General features: G+C 42.0%; 1 protein-coding gene across 1 annotated transcript in view; it reads left to right on the top strand.

The window, feature by feature from the left end:
* The first annotated feature begins 1,111 nt into the window (after positions 1–1,111).
* LOC106599513 (neuropilin-1a) overlaps positions 1,112–22,691 on the top strand; it is a 112,643-nt gene continuing 91,063 nt past the window's right edge. The window contains exons 1-2 of the mRNA XM_014190791.2: positions 1,112–1,784; positions 2,485–2,659. Coding sequence (XP_014046266.1) covers positions 1,715–1,784; positions 2,485–2,659 — 245 coding nt within the window. The 5' untranslated portion in view covers positions 1,112–1,714. The remainder of the gene's footprint in view (positions 1,785–2,484; positions 2,660–22,691) is intronic.

The following is a 22,691-nucleotide window of genomic DNA, read 5'->3' as shown; positions in this document are numbered from 1 at the left end:
TTTATATTCCGGTCTCTGACATTGCTCGTTCTGCTATTTCTTTATTTCTTTATTATTCATCTTTTTAATCTGTATTATGTGCGTATTGTGTTTTTAGGTTTGTTACTACTCTGTATTACTGCACTATTGGAACTAGAAACACAAGCATTTTGCTGCACCTGCGATAAAATAGCAAATCTGTTTACACTTTGATTTGATTTAATTAGATTTGATTTGAACAGTGAGGACCATCCCTGGCCAGACCATTCCCCCCCCCCCCACACACACACACACACACCACTGCCTGCTCTGCTCCCACTCACCCCACAGGTTAACTGTTCCTCTGAAGGCACTGAGGCTCGTCCCCTGTTTCCTGCCTGAATTAATTAAGGGCTTTTGCTGTGGTTTCAAGCATGTTCATATGTGTTGTTCCAGAGCTTGCACAGTTATACCACGTTATTGTAGGTGCTGATATGGGTTTAAGATGTATTCCTGCAGAATGAGGATGTTACTCATGACATTATGGGGGGGGGGATGTTCATAGCCAGTGTGCTGATGATTGAGTTTCTTTCTTTCTCACTCCCTTCAGAGTTAAAAAGCCTGCTTTTTCAACAGACTGTTGTGTGATGGTACTTTAGTAGTGGGCACCCTCTTATAAGCAGTAGGCTACAGAACAACTGTTAGGGACATGGCAGCATTCTTAATAGGAACAGAAGACTGGCTTTGCACAGATCAAAATATTCCTCTTTATGTGTAGAATTGAAGTGGTGTTATAACAATACATATATAATATACTGATATTAAACTACTGTAAATGAATAAGAATAATGAGTATCCTATTTCATATGCAAGGAGCTATCCGTAAAGGAAAGCGTCAAGTGCATAAAGTAACAATTCCCCATAAACCCCGATGCCGTTGTTATAAGGGCCCATTGTTATATTTTAATCACTTGTTGTTTTTTAATTTGCAACAGCTTAGGTTTCTTATCAAAATGAATGCCTTCGTGTGCAATGTCCATTATATTCCTTCCTTCCAATTCAGCCCTCTCCCTCTGCTGTGCACGAGCGGGAGGAGGGCGCACCGGTGTCATTCGCTCCTGCCCACTCGTCTCATAGTGATCAGTCTGTGCGTGTTCGCGTCTTGGAGCTGGAATTTGGGGAGTGGAAATACCACTCACTGTTACTTTCACAGTAGGCGTCAAGTCGAATGAGAGTGACATTCTACTCTGTCGGTCAGTCAGCGCGCTTCGGAAAAGGGGCGAACCTTTACCGAACAGAACGCAGTCAAGAGGATTAGGAATTGGGTAGCCCGCTCGCACTCTCAGTACGCAGGTGTTTGTAGCTAACTCATGCCTTGGTTGATTTTAGACGGGATAGTGAGTGTATGAGATATTACTGAATTCTGGAACTTTTTCGTTACATTTTTTATGTAAAAATATCAGTTTTCGATTGATACCTGTCGGGGCACTTTAGGTGACTGGGTTTTCTGAATTGTTTTCTACGTTTGGATTATTATAATTTTCCTTGGAAATGGCACATTCTTATTCTGGGAGAGATACACGACTTTCAGAGAGAGGAAACCGTAGTTGAATAATAACACAGGATGCTGCTTGCGACCTGAAGCAAAATTTAGACATTTCTGAGACGTTTGTTATTTTGCTTTGCGCACTATAAGAAGGTGGACATATCAAGCATTTCTTTCTTTTTTTTTTACACGTGTGTATTTTACAGCACAATGATGTATTGTGGATTTATACTTTTCTTTTCAACCGAACTCCTCTTTGTGGCTTCATTGACTCAAAGTTGTAAGTGTGGACTCTTGAAATATCATATTTTCTAACATTAGCCTTATAAAAAAATCCTTAATTTGCACGATTTGTCATCACAACTCACCTGTTTTCGGGTCGTCTACAGAGGTGCATCTTGGCTACAGTAGGCTGGAGGGTTTTGCTGGGCGCATCTGTAGCTCTGTTCTCTAAATAAATTGAAAGTCAGGTTATCCAAAACGGAGAGGTGTATTATTTGTTTATTTAAATAAAGGTGTCGTTCCGTCAACAGCGGAGAGAGGGAATACTGTACATGAATCAATTACTTTTGTTCTTGCAAAGCTGTTCGTTGTCCTTTATCGTTTATGGTGTGGGTACGAGCGGGTTCTTTTGCGAGCATGTCTTCATATTTCATATGTTATTTACTATTCATGTAGTAAAAAAAGAAGGATATGAAAATGACAAAGTACCCTATTTAGGATTCATAGCACATGCTTCACTACTAGTTTTGAAACAAGCACACTGGTAAATGTGTGTTTTAACATTTTCCCCTGGTTAATTATTTCCATGTAGGATTAACTGAGTGTTATCAATATTGTTTCTGAATGATCACACATCGTTTTTTTAGAGGGGAGACTATAGGCCTACGCATCACCCTACTGGTTTTCTTTTGTTATAAAACAAATTGTATGTGTAATTTCCCTGTTGAATAATTATCTCTATCTGTTTTTGTTTGCAGATAAATGTGGAGATAACATTGAGATAACCAGTGCAGATTATCTCACCTCTCCTGGCTATCCGACCTCATACCCTCCATCACAACAATGTATGTGGGTGATATCGGCCCCAGACCCAGGACAGAAGATACTCATCAACTTTAACCCTCATTTTGATCTGGAGGACAGAGACTGCAAGTAAGTAACGCGCTCTTTTCTGGATGAAGTGTCAAACTCTGCCACCTATTGGTCAAAATAAGAACAATATTCAGTATTTCAAAGATGTTTCACTTCCTTCCCTCTGGGGCCATACGTATCAGAGTAGTAGAGGTGATCTAGGATCAGGTCCCCTCTGTCCAAATTATTTTTATTGATTGTTGTCAAAAAGGCAAAACGAATCATAAATCAGCACTCCTACTATGAGACATGTGATGCATACAGTACTGATCTGTACTGATCTGTATGTGACGAATGCAATTTGATTTGATCCTTTGAACATGAAAGAAAACTAGACTGGAGCATCATCCATTACTTCTGGATATTGGCATTTCAGAGGAAATATAATTGGAATGAAGCGTTTTGTTTTTGATATTTGATTTAATATATTTATTTTGCTGTGTAGTGCTGTCTACAATATTGTTGGGTCAATTATGTAATGTATATTTTGCCTAGTTGTGGGTGAATGTTTCCTAGTTCCTTTCTGGAGCTGTGCTATCTAGTCCTGATCATTGATTATGATTTGGGTTACACATACATTATGACACATACAGTATGACACATACAGTATGACACACACACACCTACATACCTGCACTCTGCACCTCAGGGTAAGAATGCCTTCTCACAAAAGCCCACATGTTCACAATTTACCATAAATAAACCCATTTTTATTATGGTCCCTCTGTCTTTTTAAATGCTTCATAAACTATGTGTAAATCATAGGCTCACTGACTCGCGCTGGGGTCCTTAACTGCTATTGGATCACGTTTCACCACCAAGGGACCTATAAAATGTTAGCAGTGTTTAGCGTTCTGACAGATCCTGGATAGTGTATAGCTGTAAGGATAGTTGTTGTTCTTTGGAACCATGGTTGGAATGCTTCCAGTTCCAACATGGAATGGAGGCGTTCTCTAAGTTAATCATTAAGTTCTGTGTAACGGCAACCTAGCCTGTCCTAGCCTGTGATGATAGGTTTACTCTAATATTTGTTGTGAGGATTTATATTATAGTTCATAGTCATTGTTTGGCAGAAGTGAAAGTTGTGGTAAGAGACTAAATGTTTAAAATGCCAAATGAGGGGCCTTGGCTAAACCACAGTTTCCTAAGATAATTATTTTCCCCTCTATTAACATCAGCAAATCAAACTCCAAAACATGATATTTCAATATCATCTATAAAAGTCGTAGTTGCAACGGTTAGGGTCATTGTCCTACGGTGGTTCCACTCTTTTCAAATGTCTCCTTTTAATTCAAATGTATTGTCACAACTGAATTCCTTCTTTCAGATACAATGTCCGGGAAAGCTGCAGTGCATGGTTGCATCGCAAATGGCACCCTCTTCCCTATATAGTGCACTACTTTTGACCAAGGCCCTGGTCAAAACTTGTGCACTAAATAAGGAATAGGGTGCCATTTGGGTCGCGACCCATGAGGCGCATGCCATCACCACCCTATATTATTAATTGAATTAAAGAACCAAATAGAACACACATGTCCCTGGAACATGGCTGTAATTAACTAGCTATCCAAACAAAGGATGCTTAGGTTCTATTTGCCTTCAAGCAGAGCTCTTGTACAAAACATCTGGGTTTTTTTTCTTCTAAGGAGGGGTCGGTCTATGTTACATTTTTATGCAATCTTGAGCTCTTCTCTTGATATCATAGTCGGAACAGACAACTTTACATTCCTTGAGTGGTCAGACATCTAAATAACATCAATCAGGCTTTTGTGGAGATGCTCTGGTGTCCATTCGATATGCCAATGTGGAGCAGTATCAAAGTCAGAGTTCCAAATCAGGCCCTGTCCCCTATTTAGCAAGCAAATCACACACTACTCCCTATGTGCCCTGGTCAAAAGTAGTGAACTATATAGGGAATAGGGTGCAATTTGGGACACAGCCCTGAGCCTAATCAAAGACAGACTTACCTCACGCTGACACTAAAATAGCATGACCGATGAAAAAAATCCCTCAACAGAAACTGGAGCAGAAGTCCATAACAAGACATATGGATTATAGAGTAATCAGAGACATATTTTGTTGAGGTTGTTTGAACTTTTTCCTCAAGCGTGCGATAATGACCAAGTTTTTGCTTGCAAATAACATTTTCTTTCTCAGAATCTGAGTTTTTGTCTGCTTTCAATTATGCAATAGTGTTGTTGCAGCTACTTAGTACATGGAAAGAAAAAGAGTCTCAGAAATGACTTCCATGGTATGGCAGACTCTTACAGCACCGATCACAATAGTGACAGTGAAGACATGAAGACGTACACGGTAACAGAGCTACTAACGGTATTTACATACAAGGCGGGAGATAAACAAAGGATAACATGACCCTCTACGGCTCTAATATAATCAGTCTCTGTCACTTATAGAGTTTAGCTGTTAAAGACCCCTGTCAATTTCACAGTGGCGAAATAAAGGGGAAATGCCCATGGAACTGAGCACAAACAAACAGATTATTGGAGTTCATAGCCCAATTTACTTCCTTAGAAACCAATCCTCAAACAAATCATGTTGTATCCAATAATACACTTGGCCTTCCTGTTTTTGCCTTCACTGCTGAGAAAATGTAAAACAAGATGTCGGAAAGAGTCATTCTACTTCAAATCAAATGTATTTATAAAGCCCTTCTTACATCAGCTGATATATCAAAGTGCTGTACAGAAACCCAGCCTAAAACCCCAAACAGCAAGCAATGCAGGTGTAGAAGCACGGTGGCTAGGAAAAACTCCCTAGAAAGGCCAAAACCTAGGAAGAAACCTAGAGAGGAACCAGGCTATGAGGGGTGGCCAGTCCTCTTCTGGCTGTGCCGGGTGGAGATTATAACAAAACATGGCCAAGATGTTCAAATGTTCATAAATGACCAGCATGGTCAAATAATAGTAATCACAGTGAACAGGTCAGGGTTCCATAGCCGCAGGCAGAACAGTTGAAACTGGAGCAGCAGCATGGCCAGGTGAACTGGGGACAACAAGGAGTCATCATGCCAGGTAGTCCTGAGGCATGGTCCTACGGCTCAGGTCCTCCGAGAGAGAGAGAGAGAGAGAGAAACAGAGAAACAGAGAATTAGAGAGAGCATACTTACACAGGACACCGGATAAGACAGGAGAAATACTCCAGATATAACAGACTGACCCTAGCCCCCCGACACATAAACTACTGCAGCATAAATACTGGAGGCTGAGACAGGAGGGGTCAGGAGACACTGTGGCCCCAACAGATGATACCCCCGGACAAGGTTACTTCTATTGAAACCAACACATTGAGGCTAAACCCATTGGCGAGCCCGAAGGTTCAAACACTAGGCTAAACCCAAATGTAAAGGGCTGATTGAACAGTGGGCTTGCTATGCCGATGAAGTCGTCTCCTTGGAGACACTTCTTCCCTCCTCATAGGAAGAAGCACTGAACAACATTTTCCTCACCAAAATGAGTAATGATGATTCAAAGTGCTATCTGTGTAGACATAAACATCTCCTTTTCCTCTCCAAAAGGAGAGTAGAGATGATTCAAAGCACTAACTGTGCAGTGTCTTTTTTTTCATATGACTTGGAGATGTCCTGTGAGTGAGGACATACTTGGGCGATTAGAAAGCTTGATGTTTTCGGGACACAGGGGCACTGTTGAACCATGCTGCCACCACATAGCTGGGGATTAGAAGGATCTCTGGTCTGGGGCTGTTTTTTAATGATTTTAGCTTCAGTGAAGGGAAATCTTAATGCTACAGCATACAATGACATTCTAGATGATTCTGTGCTTACAACTTCGTGGCAACAGTTTGGGGAAGGCCCTTTCCTTTGCACAAAGCGAGGTCCATACAGAAAAGGTTTGTTGATCTGTGGGGAAGAACTTGACTGGCCTGCACAGAGCCCTGACCTCATCCCCATCGAACACCTTTGGGATGAATTGGAATGCAGACTGCGAGCCAGGCCTAATCACCCATCATCAGTGCCCGACCTCACTAATGCTCTTGTGGCTGAATGGAAGCACATTGTATCAACATCTAGTAGAAAGCCTTCCCAGAAGAGTGGAGGCTGTTATAGCAGCAAAGGAGGGACCAACTCCATATTAATGCCCATGATTTTGAAATGAGATGTTCAAAGAGCAAGTGTCCACATACTTTTGGTCATGTATTGTACATACTTGCATGCATATATTAGATTTTACTCTGGTATACATTATATTATATGTTGTGTTTTTAATAATCTAGAAAAAAGAAACGCACACCTATAAAGGCGAGGTGCTGGCTAGCGGAGTAGAACACTAGAAAATAAAGGAAAGCCGCACACTCTAAGAGCTCAGATGCAAAAATGTAATAACCAATGTTTCGACAGCAAAGCTGTCTTCATCAGGGTATCATCACAAACACTGCAAGATGAGTCATTTATATAGTGTCAAGAGACACACAGGTGTTTGTAATCATGGCCAAGTATGGCCTAATATCATTGGTTAACTCAAATATTTAAAAAAAAATGGCATACAAAGAACATACAAAAAGACAAACAAATGAATAGCATACGATCATAGCATTTGTAGTCTAAAATGTATCTAACAAACAATTACAATGGCAAAATCACAATTATCACAAGAATGGCTTCAGATCAAAGTCTATGTTGAGACCGAAGGGAGCAAGGGTCTTTAAATTAAAGATCCAGGCAGCCTCTCGTTTTAACAATAAACGAAGCCATTCTTGTGATAATTGTGATTTTGCCATTGTAATTGTTTGTTAGATACATTTTAGACTACAAATGCTATGATCGTATGCTATTCATTTGTTTGTCTTTTTGTATGTTCTTTGTATGCCATTTTTTTAAATATTTGAGTTAACCAATGATATTAGGCCATACTTGGCCATGATTACAAACACCTGTGTGTCTCTTTTTTTAAATATTTGAGTTAACCAATGATATTAGGCCATACTTGGCCATGATTACAAACACCTGTGTGTCTCTTGACACTATATAAATGACTCATCTTGCAGTGTTTGTGATGATACCCTGATGAAGACAGCTTCGCTGTCGAAACGTTGGTTATTACATTTTTGCATCTGAGCTCTTAGAGTGTGCGGCTTTCCTTTATTTTCTAGTGTTTTTAATAATACCATTACCGATCACGAGCCTTGCCCCTTACTTTGCTGTAAGGGGTTGGGACAGATAGTTCCATTCCTGGAATGGCCAGGGCCCAGATTCACAAAATAATATAGTTCGTAAGTGAAATTCCTCAACAATATCTTAAGATTGAATCATTTTCTTACGAATTTCTCATATCTCGTTGAAAATCCTCTTAAGATGTTTGTTGCTATGCAACAATTTTAGCTAGCTATCTAGCTAGCAATGGCAATCATGTAGCGTATTGTTCTAAAACCTGTTCTTGGGTTTAAAATAATCAAAACTGAAACTTTCAGATTAAGTTTGTGAGTGAATTAAACATGTTCAATTGTTTTAATGAGCTTTTTCTTTCAATGCTCTGAGTTTGAGACAAGGGTTTAGCTATCTTGGAATTAAATACATTTCTAAAAACATTATTTTCCAGAATCTAATTTCTTGTTAACTTTTTGCTTAAGGAGAAACATAAAAAATAGCGCAATAATATTTCCAAGAGCCTTTTCGAGGAATAGCAACTTTGCTTAACTTTCTTCTTAAGTCTATTGTTAAGGAAACAATGGCAGTTAAGAAGTAATTCCTTCTTAAGAAGGTTTTGTGAATCTGGGTCCAGGCCCATGAGGGCACTCTATCTTCATGTATTTACTGTCACTATTGTGATCGGTCACTATTGAGACTCTTTTTTTCTCTCAATGTACTAAGTAGCTGCAACAACACTATTACATTACCCTGTACGGAAATAAATAGTTGGTGATTATATCGTGTCTTTTCGTGACATCGGCCTTTATATACCAATTTTAAAACAACCATATCAGAGTTGAAAATAGATTCTTGTAAAACCCCTCTTTACATAATCTCATAAATCTAAGAGAGTTTGCTGTAGGAATTTCCGGACAAATCCTAACTTAAGATATTTGGTGCTCGTGATTTTAAATTCCACTAAAGTTTCCCAATTACATCAATGAAAGATTTGTGAACTTCAGAGTTGGGACTGGCATGCTTATCTGAAGTTATTCTCTCTTGAACTTCAAGTCGTGTAATTGAATCAAATCTAAATGCCAGGATGTAGGGTGATTACAGGTTATGGAATCAGATGACTCATGTGTTCAACAATCAACAACCTTAAATCCAGCCTGCAGGTTCCTAAACTACATGGATGAGGCACGTGCGTTAGTACGTTAGTCACACGTTATATCTCAATTGGCCCAAGGGGGGGCGCTGCATCATTTGTGGGGGACGACATGTTTACTCTTGCCTTGTTTTCCCTTGTTGTCTGTAGTTGACATAACCTTTGTGGTATGACACGTATCAAATAAAAACACAGCTGCCGACCTACAGACTCCCAACCAGCAGTGCTGCTACTAACCTGGTCAGAGACAGTGACTGTCCCAAATGCACTCTATTCCCTATGTTTTGCACTACTTTTGACCAGGACCATGGGGAAGTAGTGCACTATGTAGGGTATAGGGTGTCCTGCTGGAGAGGAATGGTCCAGTGAAGGATACAGCCCTAATTGAATGATCCTCTCAGTGTGGTCAATGGACATTCCCACTGCCCCACTATGGTTCTGTGGTCATTGTGGTCAACCAGATGTAATACTTATTTAGACTGCTGGTGGTGACTTATAGAGCCATAGGCTAGTCAGCCTGATGGGCAGTCGTACTATGACCTCTTGGACAGATTTCATCTGGATTCTCTCTTTTCTTATGACATTCCATTTCTCACTTTGTACTGTATGCACACTGAACTCTCTATACACTCCTCAGTTTCCTGTTTTTCTTCTCCACACGCCATCTCTCTCTCGATCTCTCTCTGTCTCTCCCTGTCTCTCTCTTTCTGTCTCTCTCTCTCTCTCTGTGTCTCTCTCTCTCTGTCTCTATGTCTCTCTCTCGATCTCGATCTCTCGATCTTGATCTCTCTCTCTGTATTGGTGCAAAGTGCACACCATGGACACCAAGCATTTTTTACTCCCGGTACAGTGGCACTGCAGTTGACCCATTTTTTAACCTTATGACTGGCTTACACTGAATAGCTACATCATACATAAACATAACAGAACAGCCCCAATTAGGGGCATGGTGTTCCACAGGGATGCTGGCCCATGTTGACTCCAATGCTTCCCACAGTTGTGTCAAGTTGGATGGATGTCCTTTGGGTGGTGGACCATTCTTGATACAACGGGAAACTGTTGAGCGTGAAAAACCAAGCAGCATTGACAGAAACCGGTGCGCCTGGCACCTACTACCATACCCCGTTCAAAGGCACTTAAGTCTTGCCCATTCACCCTCTAATTAATGGCACACATACACAATCCATGTCTCAATTGTCTCAAGGTTTTAAAAATCCTTCTTTAACCTGTCCTCTCCCCTTCAGCTACACTGATTGAAGTGGATTGAACAAGTGACATCAATAAGGGATCATAGCTTTCACCTGGATTCACTTGGTCAGTCTGTCATAGAAAGAGCAGGTGTTCTTAATGTTTTGTACACACAGTATATAAATAGGTATTATCTGTACTGTAATCATGCTTTGTGCAATTGTATGACTTTTCCTTTCTCAAGACCGTTGTCATGATTGTTTGGATGCATTTTCCCAAATAAATGTTGTCACTCACCACTTGGCTTACGCCAGACGAAACATTGTGGATGCATCCCAAATGGCACCATGTTCCCTATAGGGTGCACTACCTTTGATGGGTAATGCACTATATAGGGTGCACTACCTTTGATGGGTAGGGTGCCATTTGGGACAAAACCTTTGTGTGTTTTGTTAACCGACACACAGGCAATGGGTCTAAAATGTGCCCTTCAGTCATCTTCAGTCTAAAGTGCATTTTAGTAGTCAGAGCATCCGGAGGCCCTCTGCCTCCCTACTCATGAGCAGGCTGAAGTTGCACAGCCTAATGAAAACACATGTCAGATTTCAGTCTAACGAGCAGATTAATGAGGAGAGAGTTAAGACAAAACTCAGATTCAGAGAGGTGCTGCGCTGCAATCTCACAGCTGCTATCCCTCTGTGGACAGAAAGCACCCCCTTCCAGATGTCTTCAGGACTTAGGAAATGCGTCACAAGTCACAAGAACTGTGTACCAGACCTGGGTTTAAGGATTATTTGAAATAATTTCAAATACTTTGTCTGTGCTTGATTGAACTTGCCTGGCTTTCATAGACCAATAGTATCATAACTGCAAACCCAGCTCATCTGGCACTCCAGGCAGGCTAAAGCAAATGTTCAAGGTAATTGAAAGATTTCAAATAGTGTTTGAACACAGGTCTGCTGTCTACAGCATGTACACAGTCTGTCCCCCTTGACAGTGGCTTTCTCCAGAGTTCACTGTGAATAGTAATATTGTCCTATTACCATGGCAACGTGATGTGTGTGTGTCTGTGTGTGTGTCTGTGCCAACAACAATCATGAGACACTGAGCAACAAACTCAATGAACTAATCAGTTAAAAATAGTGCCTTTTTACTCTGTTTGGATCATGTCATTGTAGCTTCAGGTGATTTCATAGTGGACAGAAAAGACCATAAGGATGCAGGGAGACCTCTTACCGCTGGGGTCAGGGTCCCTTAAGGGGTCAAAGGGGAGTCCGACGGTCACCCAGTTAGTGTCCTCAGGATGAGAGGATGAGCCGATGGTCTATATCACTTCAGCATTGCAGTGGGTGTCTCAAATGACACCCTATTCCATATTTAGTGCACTACTTTTGACTAGGGCGCATAGGGCTCTGGTCAAAAGTAGTGAAATCTATACAGAATAGGGTGCCATTTGAGACTCATCCAGAGTCAGACAGACAGGAAGCCCATCCTCTGGAGCCAGGGTTAGGGTTAGCCGCCCACCAACAGCAGGGACCCTGGTGGATAATAACTCTCTATCACGAGTGGCATGGAGGAATGCCTTGTATCTGCTCCCAACACAAGAACAGGCCCTTAGGCTGACCCCCCAGTCTGTCTGAACTCATAAAGCAGCATTGTTTATAGGAGAGGAGAGGACAGCAGACGTCTTTGATTCTTGACTACTGAGACTCATTCTCAATATGGCTGTGGAGAAGTTGGAGATCAGACCTGCATCACAAATGGAACCCTATTCCTTATATACAGATATACTATCTTAATTTGATCACTCGCTTGTCACAGATTATTTTAGTTTAAAAAGGCTTCTAAAGTTTGTAATTTCCACTTTAAAATGTCAGACTTGGTTTATCCTAACTAAAAATGTAAAAACCCTACACAAGTATATATTAGAATCCACATATTAATTTCCTGTTGATGCAGCTTTATTTTCCTGCTGTGAGAAACTGGTCAAATTAAGATAGGACATCTGTAGTGCTATAAGCCTTATAGACCCTGGTGATAAGTAGTGAACTATACTGTATAGTGAATAGGGTGCCATTTGGGATGGATATCAGGTCCCTCCGGTCACTCTTTTCTCTGTATACATCAATGATGTCGCTCTTACTGCTAGTGATTCTCTGATCCACCTCTACGCAGAAGACATCATTCTGTATACTTCTGGCTATTCTTTGGTCACTGTGTTAACTAACCTCCAGACGAGCTTCAATGCCATACAACTCTCCTTCCGTGGCCTCCAACTGCTCTTAAATACAAGTAAAACTAAGTGCATGCTCTTCAACCGATTGCTGCCCTCCCGTCCAGCATCACTACTCTGGACGGTTCTGACTTAGAATATGTGGACAACTACAAATACCTAGGTGTCTGGTTAGACTGTAAGCTCTCCTTCCAGACTCACATTAAGCATCTCCAATCCAAAATTAAATCTATAATCGGCTTCCTATTTCACAACAAAGCATCCTTCACTCATTCTGCCAAACATACCCTTGCAAACTGACTATCCTACCGATCCTTGACTTCGGCGATATCATTTACAAAATAACCTCCAACACTCTACTCAGCAAATTGGATGCAGTCTATCACAGTGCCATCCGTTTTGTCACCAAAGCCCCATATACTACCCACCACTGCGACCTGTATGCTCTCGTTGGCTGGCCCTCGCTTCATATTCGTCGCCAAACCCACTGGCTTCAGGTCATCTATAAGTCTTTGCTAGGTAAAGCCCCGCCTAATCTTAGCTCACTGGTCACCATAGCAGCACCCACCCGTAGCATGCGCTCCAGCAGGTATATCTCACTGGTCAACCCCAAAGCCTATTCCTGCTTTGGCCGCCTCTCCTTCCAGTTCTCTGCTGCCAATGACTGGAACGAATTGCAAAAATCACTGAAGCTGGAGACTCATATCTCCCTCACTAACTTTAAGCATCAGCTGTCAGAGCGGCTTACATTGCACCTGTACATAGCCCATCTGTAAATAGCCCTCCAACTACCTCATCCCCATATTGTTATTTATGTTTTTGCTCCTTTGCACCCCAGTATCACTACTTGCACATTCATCTTCTGCACATCTATCATTCCAGTGTTAATTGCTAAATTGTAATTATTTCGCCACTATGGCCTATTTATTGCCTTATCTCCCTAATCTTACCTCATTTGCACACACTGTATATATACTTTTCTATTGTGTTATTAACTGTACGTTTGTTTATCCAATGTGTAACTCTGTGTTGTTGTTTGTGTCACACTGCTTTGCTTTATCTTGGCCAGGTCGCAGTTGTAAATGAGAACTTGTTCTCAACTGGCCTACCTGGTTAAATAAAGGTGAAATAAAAAATACATAAAAAAAACTCAACCGCTTGTATTTAGGAAGGGCTATAGGACTATCTATCACCACAGATGGTTATGTATCTATCTGGCCTTCCTCATGTATCTAAACAGAATAAGCAGTGGACTGGAGTACAGCTGCAGTCTAAAAATAAGAGTTACTGCTGTGTGGCTGGCCGGCTGACCATGTGGATGGTATAGAAATATATTATTGGCATCTACAAAATGATCTGCCAGGACAAGCATTAAAATGATCTGCCAGGACAAGCATTAAAATGATCTGCCAGGACAAGCATTAAAATGATCTGCCAGGACAAACATGAATGTCTAGATAACTGTGTTGTTGCTGTGCTATAATATGGATGAAAAAAAGCCTTGATCACCAATCATCATGAGGACTCCAGTCACCATGTTTCCATCTCGGGGTGTCAGACACTACAAGGCTGAAACCAGAGGTGTTTGTGGCCAGCCAGCTACAATCAGAAAGCCCAGTAAGCAGTGCTTTCCTTTCAGAGTATAAGTAACAGCTTGTTCCTCTCCTCCCTGTCTGTCCATCTGTCCAGGATGCGTCCCAAATATAAAGTATTCCCTATATATAGTGCACTACTTTTGAGCAAGGGCCATTTTCCTCTTACCTCTCCCAGGTATATGAGTCTCCTTTCTCAGGATTTAGACATGGGAACACCCTTTAAATGTTTGTTACACCTAAGGGTTACGCTGACTGAGGCATGGGGTATAGATAGTGACACATTTTATGTGGTTGGCCCCATAGGTTCGATTTTACTGTATTTATTTGTTCAATGCCAGAACAGACAGCTATTTGGTTATGTTGTGCTCATTAATAGTGTCTTTCACTGTTTCTGGACACCTTTGGTAGATCTTGTAAAATAACATTCTGTTGTTAAAGAGGTAATGATGGTATATTGTTCTCCGACACCCAGCATGTGATCTACTGTGTGCGGCTGACATTCGCTATGCCATGTCGTGTCCTTAACTTCTCTGGGCTAGGTGGGACGTGACCGTCCCACACTACTCAACAGCCAGTGAAATACCATGGCGCGAAATACAAAACAGCAAAAATCTCATAATTTCATTTTCTAAAAAAAGAACTATTTTACACCATTTTAAAGATAAGACTCTCGTTAATGTAACCACATTGTCTGATTTCAAAAAGGCTTTACGGCGAAAGCATAAAATTAGATTATGTTAGGACATAAACTTCACAAGAAAATCCACACAGCCATTTTCCAAGCAAGGACATGCATCACAAAAAACAAAAGTACAGCTAAAATATTCACTAACCTTTGATGATCTTCATCAGATGGCACTCATAGGACTTCATGTTATACAATACATGTATGTTTTGCTCGATAAAGTTCATATTTATATCCAAAAACAGCATTTTACATTGGCGCGTGATGTTCAGAAAATGTATTCTCACCAAAATTTCCAGTGAATGTGCACATCAATTTACAAAAATACTCATCATAAACATTGATAAAATGTACAACAGTTATTGAAAGAATTATAGATGCACTACTCCTTGACGCAACCGCTTTGTCAGATTTCAAAATAACTTTATGGAGAAAGCACATTGTTCAATATTCTGAGTACATTGCTCAGCCATCGAAGCAGCTACCCGCCAAGTTCTGGCATCAACAAAACTCTGAATTAGTATTATAAATATTCTATTACCTTTGCTGATCTTCGTCAGAATGCACTCCGAGGACTCCTACTACCACAAGAAATGTTTGTTTTGTTCGAAATACTCCATATTTATGTCCAAATACATCAGTTTTGTTCGTGCGTTCAGATCACTATCCAAAGGCATAACGCGCAAGCACAGAACCAGAGACGAAAAGTCAAAATGTTCCATTACCGGTCGTAGAAACATGTCAAACGTTGTTTACAATCAATCCTTAGGGTATTTAACATAAAACGTCGATAATATTCCAACCGGACAATAGCGTATTCATTCAAGAAGAAAAAGAAGGATCGCACATCACCAAGTCCTTTGTCCATAGGCAGTCCACTCATTGACTGAGCTACTATTCTCTGCCCAGTAACAGGAGAATGATGGAAAAACTTTCTGAAGGCTGTTGACAGCCAATGGAAGCCTTAGGAAGTGCAACGTGACCCCACAGACACTGTAGTTTCGATAGGGATTTAAAAGAAGAACTACAATTCTCAGATTTCCACACTTCCTGGTTGGATTTTTCTCAGGTTTTTGCCTGCCATATGACTTCTGTTATACTCACAGACATCATTCAAACAGTTTTATAAAACACTCTGAAGTTTCTATCCAAATCTACTAATAATATGCAAATATTTGACTCTGGGCCCAAGTATTAGGCAGTTTACTCTGAGCACGCTTTTCATCCGAAATCGAAAATACTGTCCCCTATACCCTAAAAAGTTAAGGGAGTCTGTCTATTATCCTCCGCCCATGTGCCTTGTTTAGCTTATAGTCAACTAGGCAAACACGGAGTGGTGTCATAATTAACAGTAATTATGACACCAGTCTTCATACCTGACTGCAGTTTATTGGTCACAGACAGCTTAGGGCATAAATATGTTTCCAATGCTTAAATGAACACTCTGCGTTATAAAATCTATTCATTCTGTTCACAGCAGGCTTTATGTGACCTGTGGGAAGCATTTGAAGTGCCCTCTAGTAAAGCACTAGTGCCTAGCTTACAGTGATGTTATGTACGTATGGCATTTTATTCCTGTGCATCATGCCCCCCTTAGATAGACTTGTAAAAGCAGTGCCATGGGGAGAGAGTATGCAGATGGCTGCACACTTGGGGCTTTCATTGCGCACTGAGACAGCCCTATTAACCAACTGAAACTCTTTCCTCTCGCCCTTGTTAAATAGGAACTTAGGCTATGTTCTGTAGCTGTAGCCTAACTGCCCTCATATTGTCCAGTAGAACACACACACACACACACACACACACACACACACACACACACACACACACACACACACACACACACACACACACACACACACACACACACACACACAGGGAATGACTCCTTCCATCCTCTCTTCTCACTGGGAGAAGTTAAGGCATTAGTTATTCCACTGACCTAGCCACGCTCAGGGTTAATCCAGCCTGCAGTGTCGAGCAGGCTGAATACTGGAAACTGTCGACAGACGGACACACTGTCTCAGCTAGGTCCTGCCTTAGGGCAGAGTAGTGTCTCAAACAGTCAGACATACCACACACTTCTATGAGAATTTGGTCGGGTCGCCCAAAAAGTGACATATTGCAGGTTTAACCAAAGCCTAAAGGACTGTGTGTCCACAGGCATTGAAGGAAGCAAAGGTAATTTCACCGCCTAAAAATAGTAAAGCATCCTTTCAGTTTGCTGCCTATTCTTAATAAACTGTTCTTAGTAAACTGCTGGAGAAGATTGTGTTTGTGTCACGTCCTGGCAAGTATAAGGGTTAATTGGTATTGTAGTTTGGTCAGGACGTGGCAGAGGGTATTTGTTTTATGTGGTTAGGGGTGGTGTGTTTGTTGTAGGGCAGTCGATTTAGGTATTCCCTGGGTTTTTGGGCGCTGTTTGATTTTCATGTACTCTGTTTAGTCTAGTGTGTCTGTTTCTATGTTTGGGTTCATTGGGGTTGGGACTCTCAATCGAAGGCAGGTGTTGTCTATTTGCCTTTGATTGAGAGTCCCATATATGAGGGTGTGTTTGTGTTTGTCTTTTGTGGGAGATTGTTGTGTGCATTGCGTTTGTTTGAGCCTGCAACACTGTTGCCGTTGTGAGTATTGTTTATTGTTTTGTTTTTCTTCAAGTGGATACCTTACCTGTTTTTATCAGGAATAAACATGTGTCCACAATCCCGCTGCATTTTGGTCCTCCTTTCCTCAACACAACGAAATACGTGACAGTTTGACCAAATACAATGCTATTTTTCAGCAAACAAGTTAACTACTGACTTTCAATATGATTAACTACTGATTAATATGATCAATACAAGTGGATGCCAAAGATCCAACACTATTGGAATGCACTCTAGTTGATTGAGTAATAACCTGGGTCATATTACAGGCATTAGTCACAGTTAGAAGCTTCCTTTTGAGAGGACAGCTAGTTGCTAACCAGTCAAGTCACCCAGAAAATAGACCTCTGTTAACATCACACACATTATCAAGCTTTGCAGACATATTATCCATTATCAGTTGCCAGAGCGGAAGAAATCCACTCATGGAATTCACCATGAGGTTAATGGTGACTTTAAAACAGTTATAGTTTAATGGCTGTGATAGGAGAAAACTGAGGATGGATGAACAACATTGTACTTACTCCACAATACTAACCTAATTGACAGAGTGAAAAGAAATAAGCCTGTACACAATAAAAAATATTACAAAACATGTCCTGAATAAAGTTTATATTTGGGGCAAATCCAAAACAAAAAATGACTGAGTACCACGCTCCATATTTTCAAGCATAGGGGTGGCTGAATCATGTTATGGGTATGCTTGTAATCATTAAGGAGTTTTTCAGGATTAAAAAAAGAAGCGGAATGGAACTACTGTAAGCACAGGCAAAATCCTAGAGGAAAACCTGGTTCAGTTTCCTTCCCACCAGACACTGGAAGATGAATTAACCTTTCAGTAGAGCAATAACCTAAAACACAATGTCACGGCTGTCGTAGGAAGGAGAAGCGTACCAAAGTGCAGCATGTGTGTCGTTCCACAGTTTATTTACACTGTGAATCTATGCAATACATAAACAAACTGAAGAACAAAAAAACGCAAAGGTGAAACATACACTACTCAAAAACAATATCCCACAAACCCAGGTAGAGAAAAAAACCTACTTAAGTATGATCTCCAATTAGAGACAACAAGGACCAGCTGCCTCTAATTGGAGATCATCCCAAACAAAACCCAACATAGAAATACAAAACTAGAACATGACAACATAGAAAAACTAAACTAGAAGAAAAAAAAACCTGTCACGCCCTGACCTACTCTACCATAGAAAATAACATCTTTCTATGGTCAGGACGTGACAAAGAAAGGGAGGGTAGGGTGGGTAACTACTGTCTATGGCGGCTCTGGTGCAGTACACATAAACTTCTCATCCCGCGGATCCTCCAACAGAGGAGGCGGCTCCGGTTCGGGGCGTAACCCCCGCTCCGCCGGCTGATCCCTCTGCTTCTGTGCCACCGGACTGTGGATCGTCATCGGAGGAACTGGACTGTAGATCATCGCCAGAGGCTCCGGGCTGCAGGCTGCCGCCGGAGGCTCCGGGCTGCCGGAGGCTCCGGGCTGCCGGCCGCTCCGGGCTGGGGAACGCCGCCGGAGGGTCCGGACTGGGGAACGTCGCCGGACTGTGGCCCGTCTCAGGAGGTTCCGGACTGCGGCCCGTCTCAGGAGGTTCCGGACTGGGAACTGTCGCTGGAAGCTCTGGACTGGGAATGCGCACTGGAGGCCTGATGCGTGGGGCTGGCACAGGTGGCGCCAGACTGGTAACACGCACCTCAAGGCGAGTGCGGGGAGCAGGAACAGGACACCCCGGACTGGGCAGCCGCACTGGAGACCTGATGCGTGGGGCTGGCACAGGTGGCGCCAGACTGGTGACACGCACCTCAGGGCAAGTGCGAGGAGCAGGCACAAGGCGTATCAGGCTGGATAGACTCACTGGAGGCCGGGTACGTGGGACAGGCACAGGATATACTGGACCATGGAGGCGCACTGGAGGTCCCGAGCGTATAGCTGGCACAACCCGTCCTGGCTGGATGCTTACTTCCGCCCGGCAAATGCGGGGAGCTGGCATAGGACGAACTGGGCTGTGAATACGCACTGGCGACACAGTGCGCAGCGCCGGCGCAGGATATCCTGGACCGAGAAGGTGAACTGGAGACCAGGAGCGCTGAGCTGGCACCACCCTTCCTGGCTGAATGCTCAACCTAGCTCGGCAAATGCGGGGCGCCGGCACAGATCGCACCGGGCTGTGAATCACTGCATAACACGGTGCTTGCTTCTTCACTCGCTCCCCACAGTAAGCACGGGGAGTTGGCTCAGGTCTCCACCCTGACTCTGCCAATCTCCCCGTGTGCCACCCCCCCCCCCACAAATATATTTGGGGGTGCCTCTCGTGCTTCCGTCGTTGCCGTGCTAGTTCCTCGTAACGTTGCCGTTCCTACCTCGCTGTCTCCACCTGCTTCCATCGCAGGGTCTTGTCCCCTGCCATTACCTCCTCCCAGGTCCAGGACGTCCTCCACTCTTTCCTCTCCCGGGCCCAGGATCCCTGCTCCTCCTGGGCACGCTGCTTGGTCCTTTTGTGGTGGGAGATTCTGTCACAGCTGTCGTAGGAAGGAGAAGCGGACCAAAATGCAGCGTGTATGTCGTTCCACATTTTATTTACACTGTGAAACTATGCAATACATAAACATAAACCTAAGAACAACAAACCGTGACGCATAGGTGAAACATACACTACTTAAAAACAATCTCCCACAAACCCAGGTAGAAAAAAACCTACTTAAAGTAGGATCTCTAATTAGAGACAACGTGGACCAGCTGCCTCTAATTGGAGATCATCCCAAACAAAACCCAACATAGAAATACAAAACTAGAACATGACAACATAGAAAAACTAAACTAGAAAAAAAAAACTGTCACGCCCTGACCTACTCTACCATAGAAAATAACATCTTTCTATGGTCAGGACGTGACACACAAGGCCAAATCTACACTTGAGTTGCTTACCCAGAAGACAGTGAATGTTCCTAAGTGGCAGAGTTACAGTTAAATCTGCTTAAAAATCTAGGGCAAGACTTGAAAATGGTTGCCTAGCAATGATCAACAACCAATTTGACAGAACTTGAAGATTTTTGAAAAGAATAATGTGCAAATATTGTACAATCCAGGTGTGCAAAGCTTTTAGAGACATACCCAGAAAGACTCATAGCTTTAATCGCTGCCAAAGGTGATTCTAATATGTATTGACTCAGGGGTATGGAAATGAGATACTGTATTTAATTTCAATACATTTGCAAACATTTCTAAAAACATGTTTTCACTTTGTCATTATGGGGTATTGTGTGTAGACTGGTGAGAAAAAACATCTATTTAATTCATTTTGAATTCAGGCTGTAAGTCAAGGGATATAAATACTTCCTGAAGGCACTGTAGCTAGCTAATAACCAGACTTTTTTAATAGAATACTTTTCCAGAGACTTTCAAAACTTTCAAAACAACAAACCGAGCTCTCCTTTGTTCTGGGTTCAACATGTGACGTACTGAATGTGGGTGTGATGATGAGTCTTGATATGACCTACAAATATACAGGGAGTGAGTTCATGGTTCTCACAGCCTAGCTAACAGTCTAACTAACATCGTTGGTATAGACAAGAGAGACACTCACAGGACAAACTCACTCTGTCACTCCCCGGCCCTAAAAATAGATGCAACCCTACAAATGGTGTGTCTTAGAACAGAATGTAACATTGTGCCTCCCTGCTGGTGGAGACAGAAACAAATGGGTTTTCTTTCCCTCTCCTCCCACCCCTACTCCTTTAGTAGTTCAGTTGTGCCAACCCCATCTTTCCCTCTCCTCCCACCCCCACTCCTTTAGCAGTTCAATTGGGCCAACCCCATTTTTCCCACTCCCTTCCCATAGGTTTTTTTGTAGGCTTTATTTATTCGCACCAAAGAAAAGAAGTGAAAGGCATAACAGTACAGATTAAAAACACAGGTAAAAACGGTGTGCTGGTGAGGTTGTAAGCCAAAAAGGGCTTATATGAAAACCACACCACAAATATAAGTACAAAAAAATGTCAGTAGTTTGTTCAATCAGTTAAACAAAGCATACTCATTATAATTGTACATGATGTACTCAGTATACAAGAAAAAACATGTTTGATTATGTGTGTGTGTGCAAGTATGTGAGTGTGACAGTTAGGCTATATGGAGGCAGCCAGGCTACATACAGGCAGCCAGGCTACATACAGGCAGCCAGGCTACATACAGACAGCCAGGCTACATACAGACAGCCAGGCTACATATAGGCAGCCAGGCTACATATAGGCAGCCATGCAAAAAGTGGAGAGGTGGAACCCTTTATTGGTGTTCTTTAACCCACCCGAGGATGGGAACTTTTTCTTGAGAGTGGAACAGAGACAGCTGTCGTCATCATCAAGCCTGCTTAGACACAGCAGTCATGGGATTGGAAAGAGACAACTATACAGGATTCATAAAATGCTGAACTGTGTTCACATTGAGAGTTCATTTTCATTTTTGTCATTTAGCAGACGCTCTTATCCAGAGCGACTTACAGCAGTGAATGCATACATTTCATACAATTTCATACATTTTTTTTTTTTCTGTGCTGGCCCCCCGTGCGAATCGAACCCACAACCCTGGCGTTGCAAACACCATGCTCTACCAACTGAGCTACATGTGGCTAGAGTAGATACTATTAGTCCACATGTCCAGGCCGTTATTGGAAATAAGAATTTGTTCTTAATTGGCCTACCTGGTAAAAAATAAAAAAGGTTAAATAACTAAAATAAATAAATGTGTTAGCAGTCTGGTTTAAACAAAGAAACCCAAACCCAGAGAGCTCAGCTGAGAACCCAATTACACACACACACACACACACACACACACACACACACACACACACACACACACACACACACACACACACACACACACACACACACACACACACACACACACACACACACACACACACACACACACACACACACACACACACACACACAGGTTCCTGAGAATCAAACTCCTGGGCAAACTGATGAAGTAGCTGTGTGTAAAGCCTAGGATATGGCACCCTATTGCCTTCAGAAAATATTCATACCCTTGGACTTTTTCCACATTTTGTTGTGTTACAGCCTTAATTGAAAATGGATTCAATTGAGATTTTGTTTCAATTCGGTTTTTAGATTTTTTTACAAATTAATAAAAAATGAAAAGCTGAAATGTCTTTAGTTAATAAGTATTCAACCCCTTTGTTATGGCAAGCAGAAATAACTTCATCAAAGTATTTGGAAGGTCCCTCAATGGAGCAGTGAATTTCAAACACAGATTCAACCACAAAGACCAGGGAGGTTTTCCAATGCCTTGCAAAGAAGGGCACCTATTGGTAGATGGGTAAAAAAAAAGGAGACATTAAATATCCCTTTGAGCATGGTGAAGTTATTCATTACACTTTGGATGGTGTATCAATGCATCCAGT

Source organism: Salmo salar, chromosome ssa03 (assembly GCF_905237065.1).
Source record: "Salmo salar chromosome ssa03, Ssal_v3.1, whole genome shotgun sequence".
NCBI classification, from domain to species: Eukaryota; Metazoa; Chordata; class Actinopteri; order Salmoniformes; family Salmonidae; genus Salmo; species Salmo salar.
The sequence above is the reverse complement of the archived record's forward strand: the minus strand, read 5'-3'. Positions and strand labels throughout refer to the sequence as shown.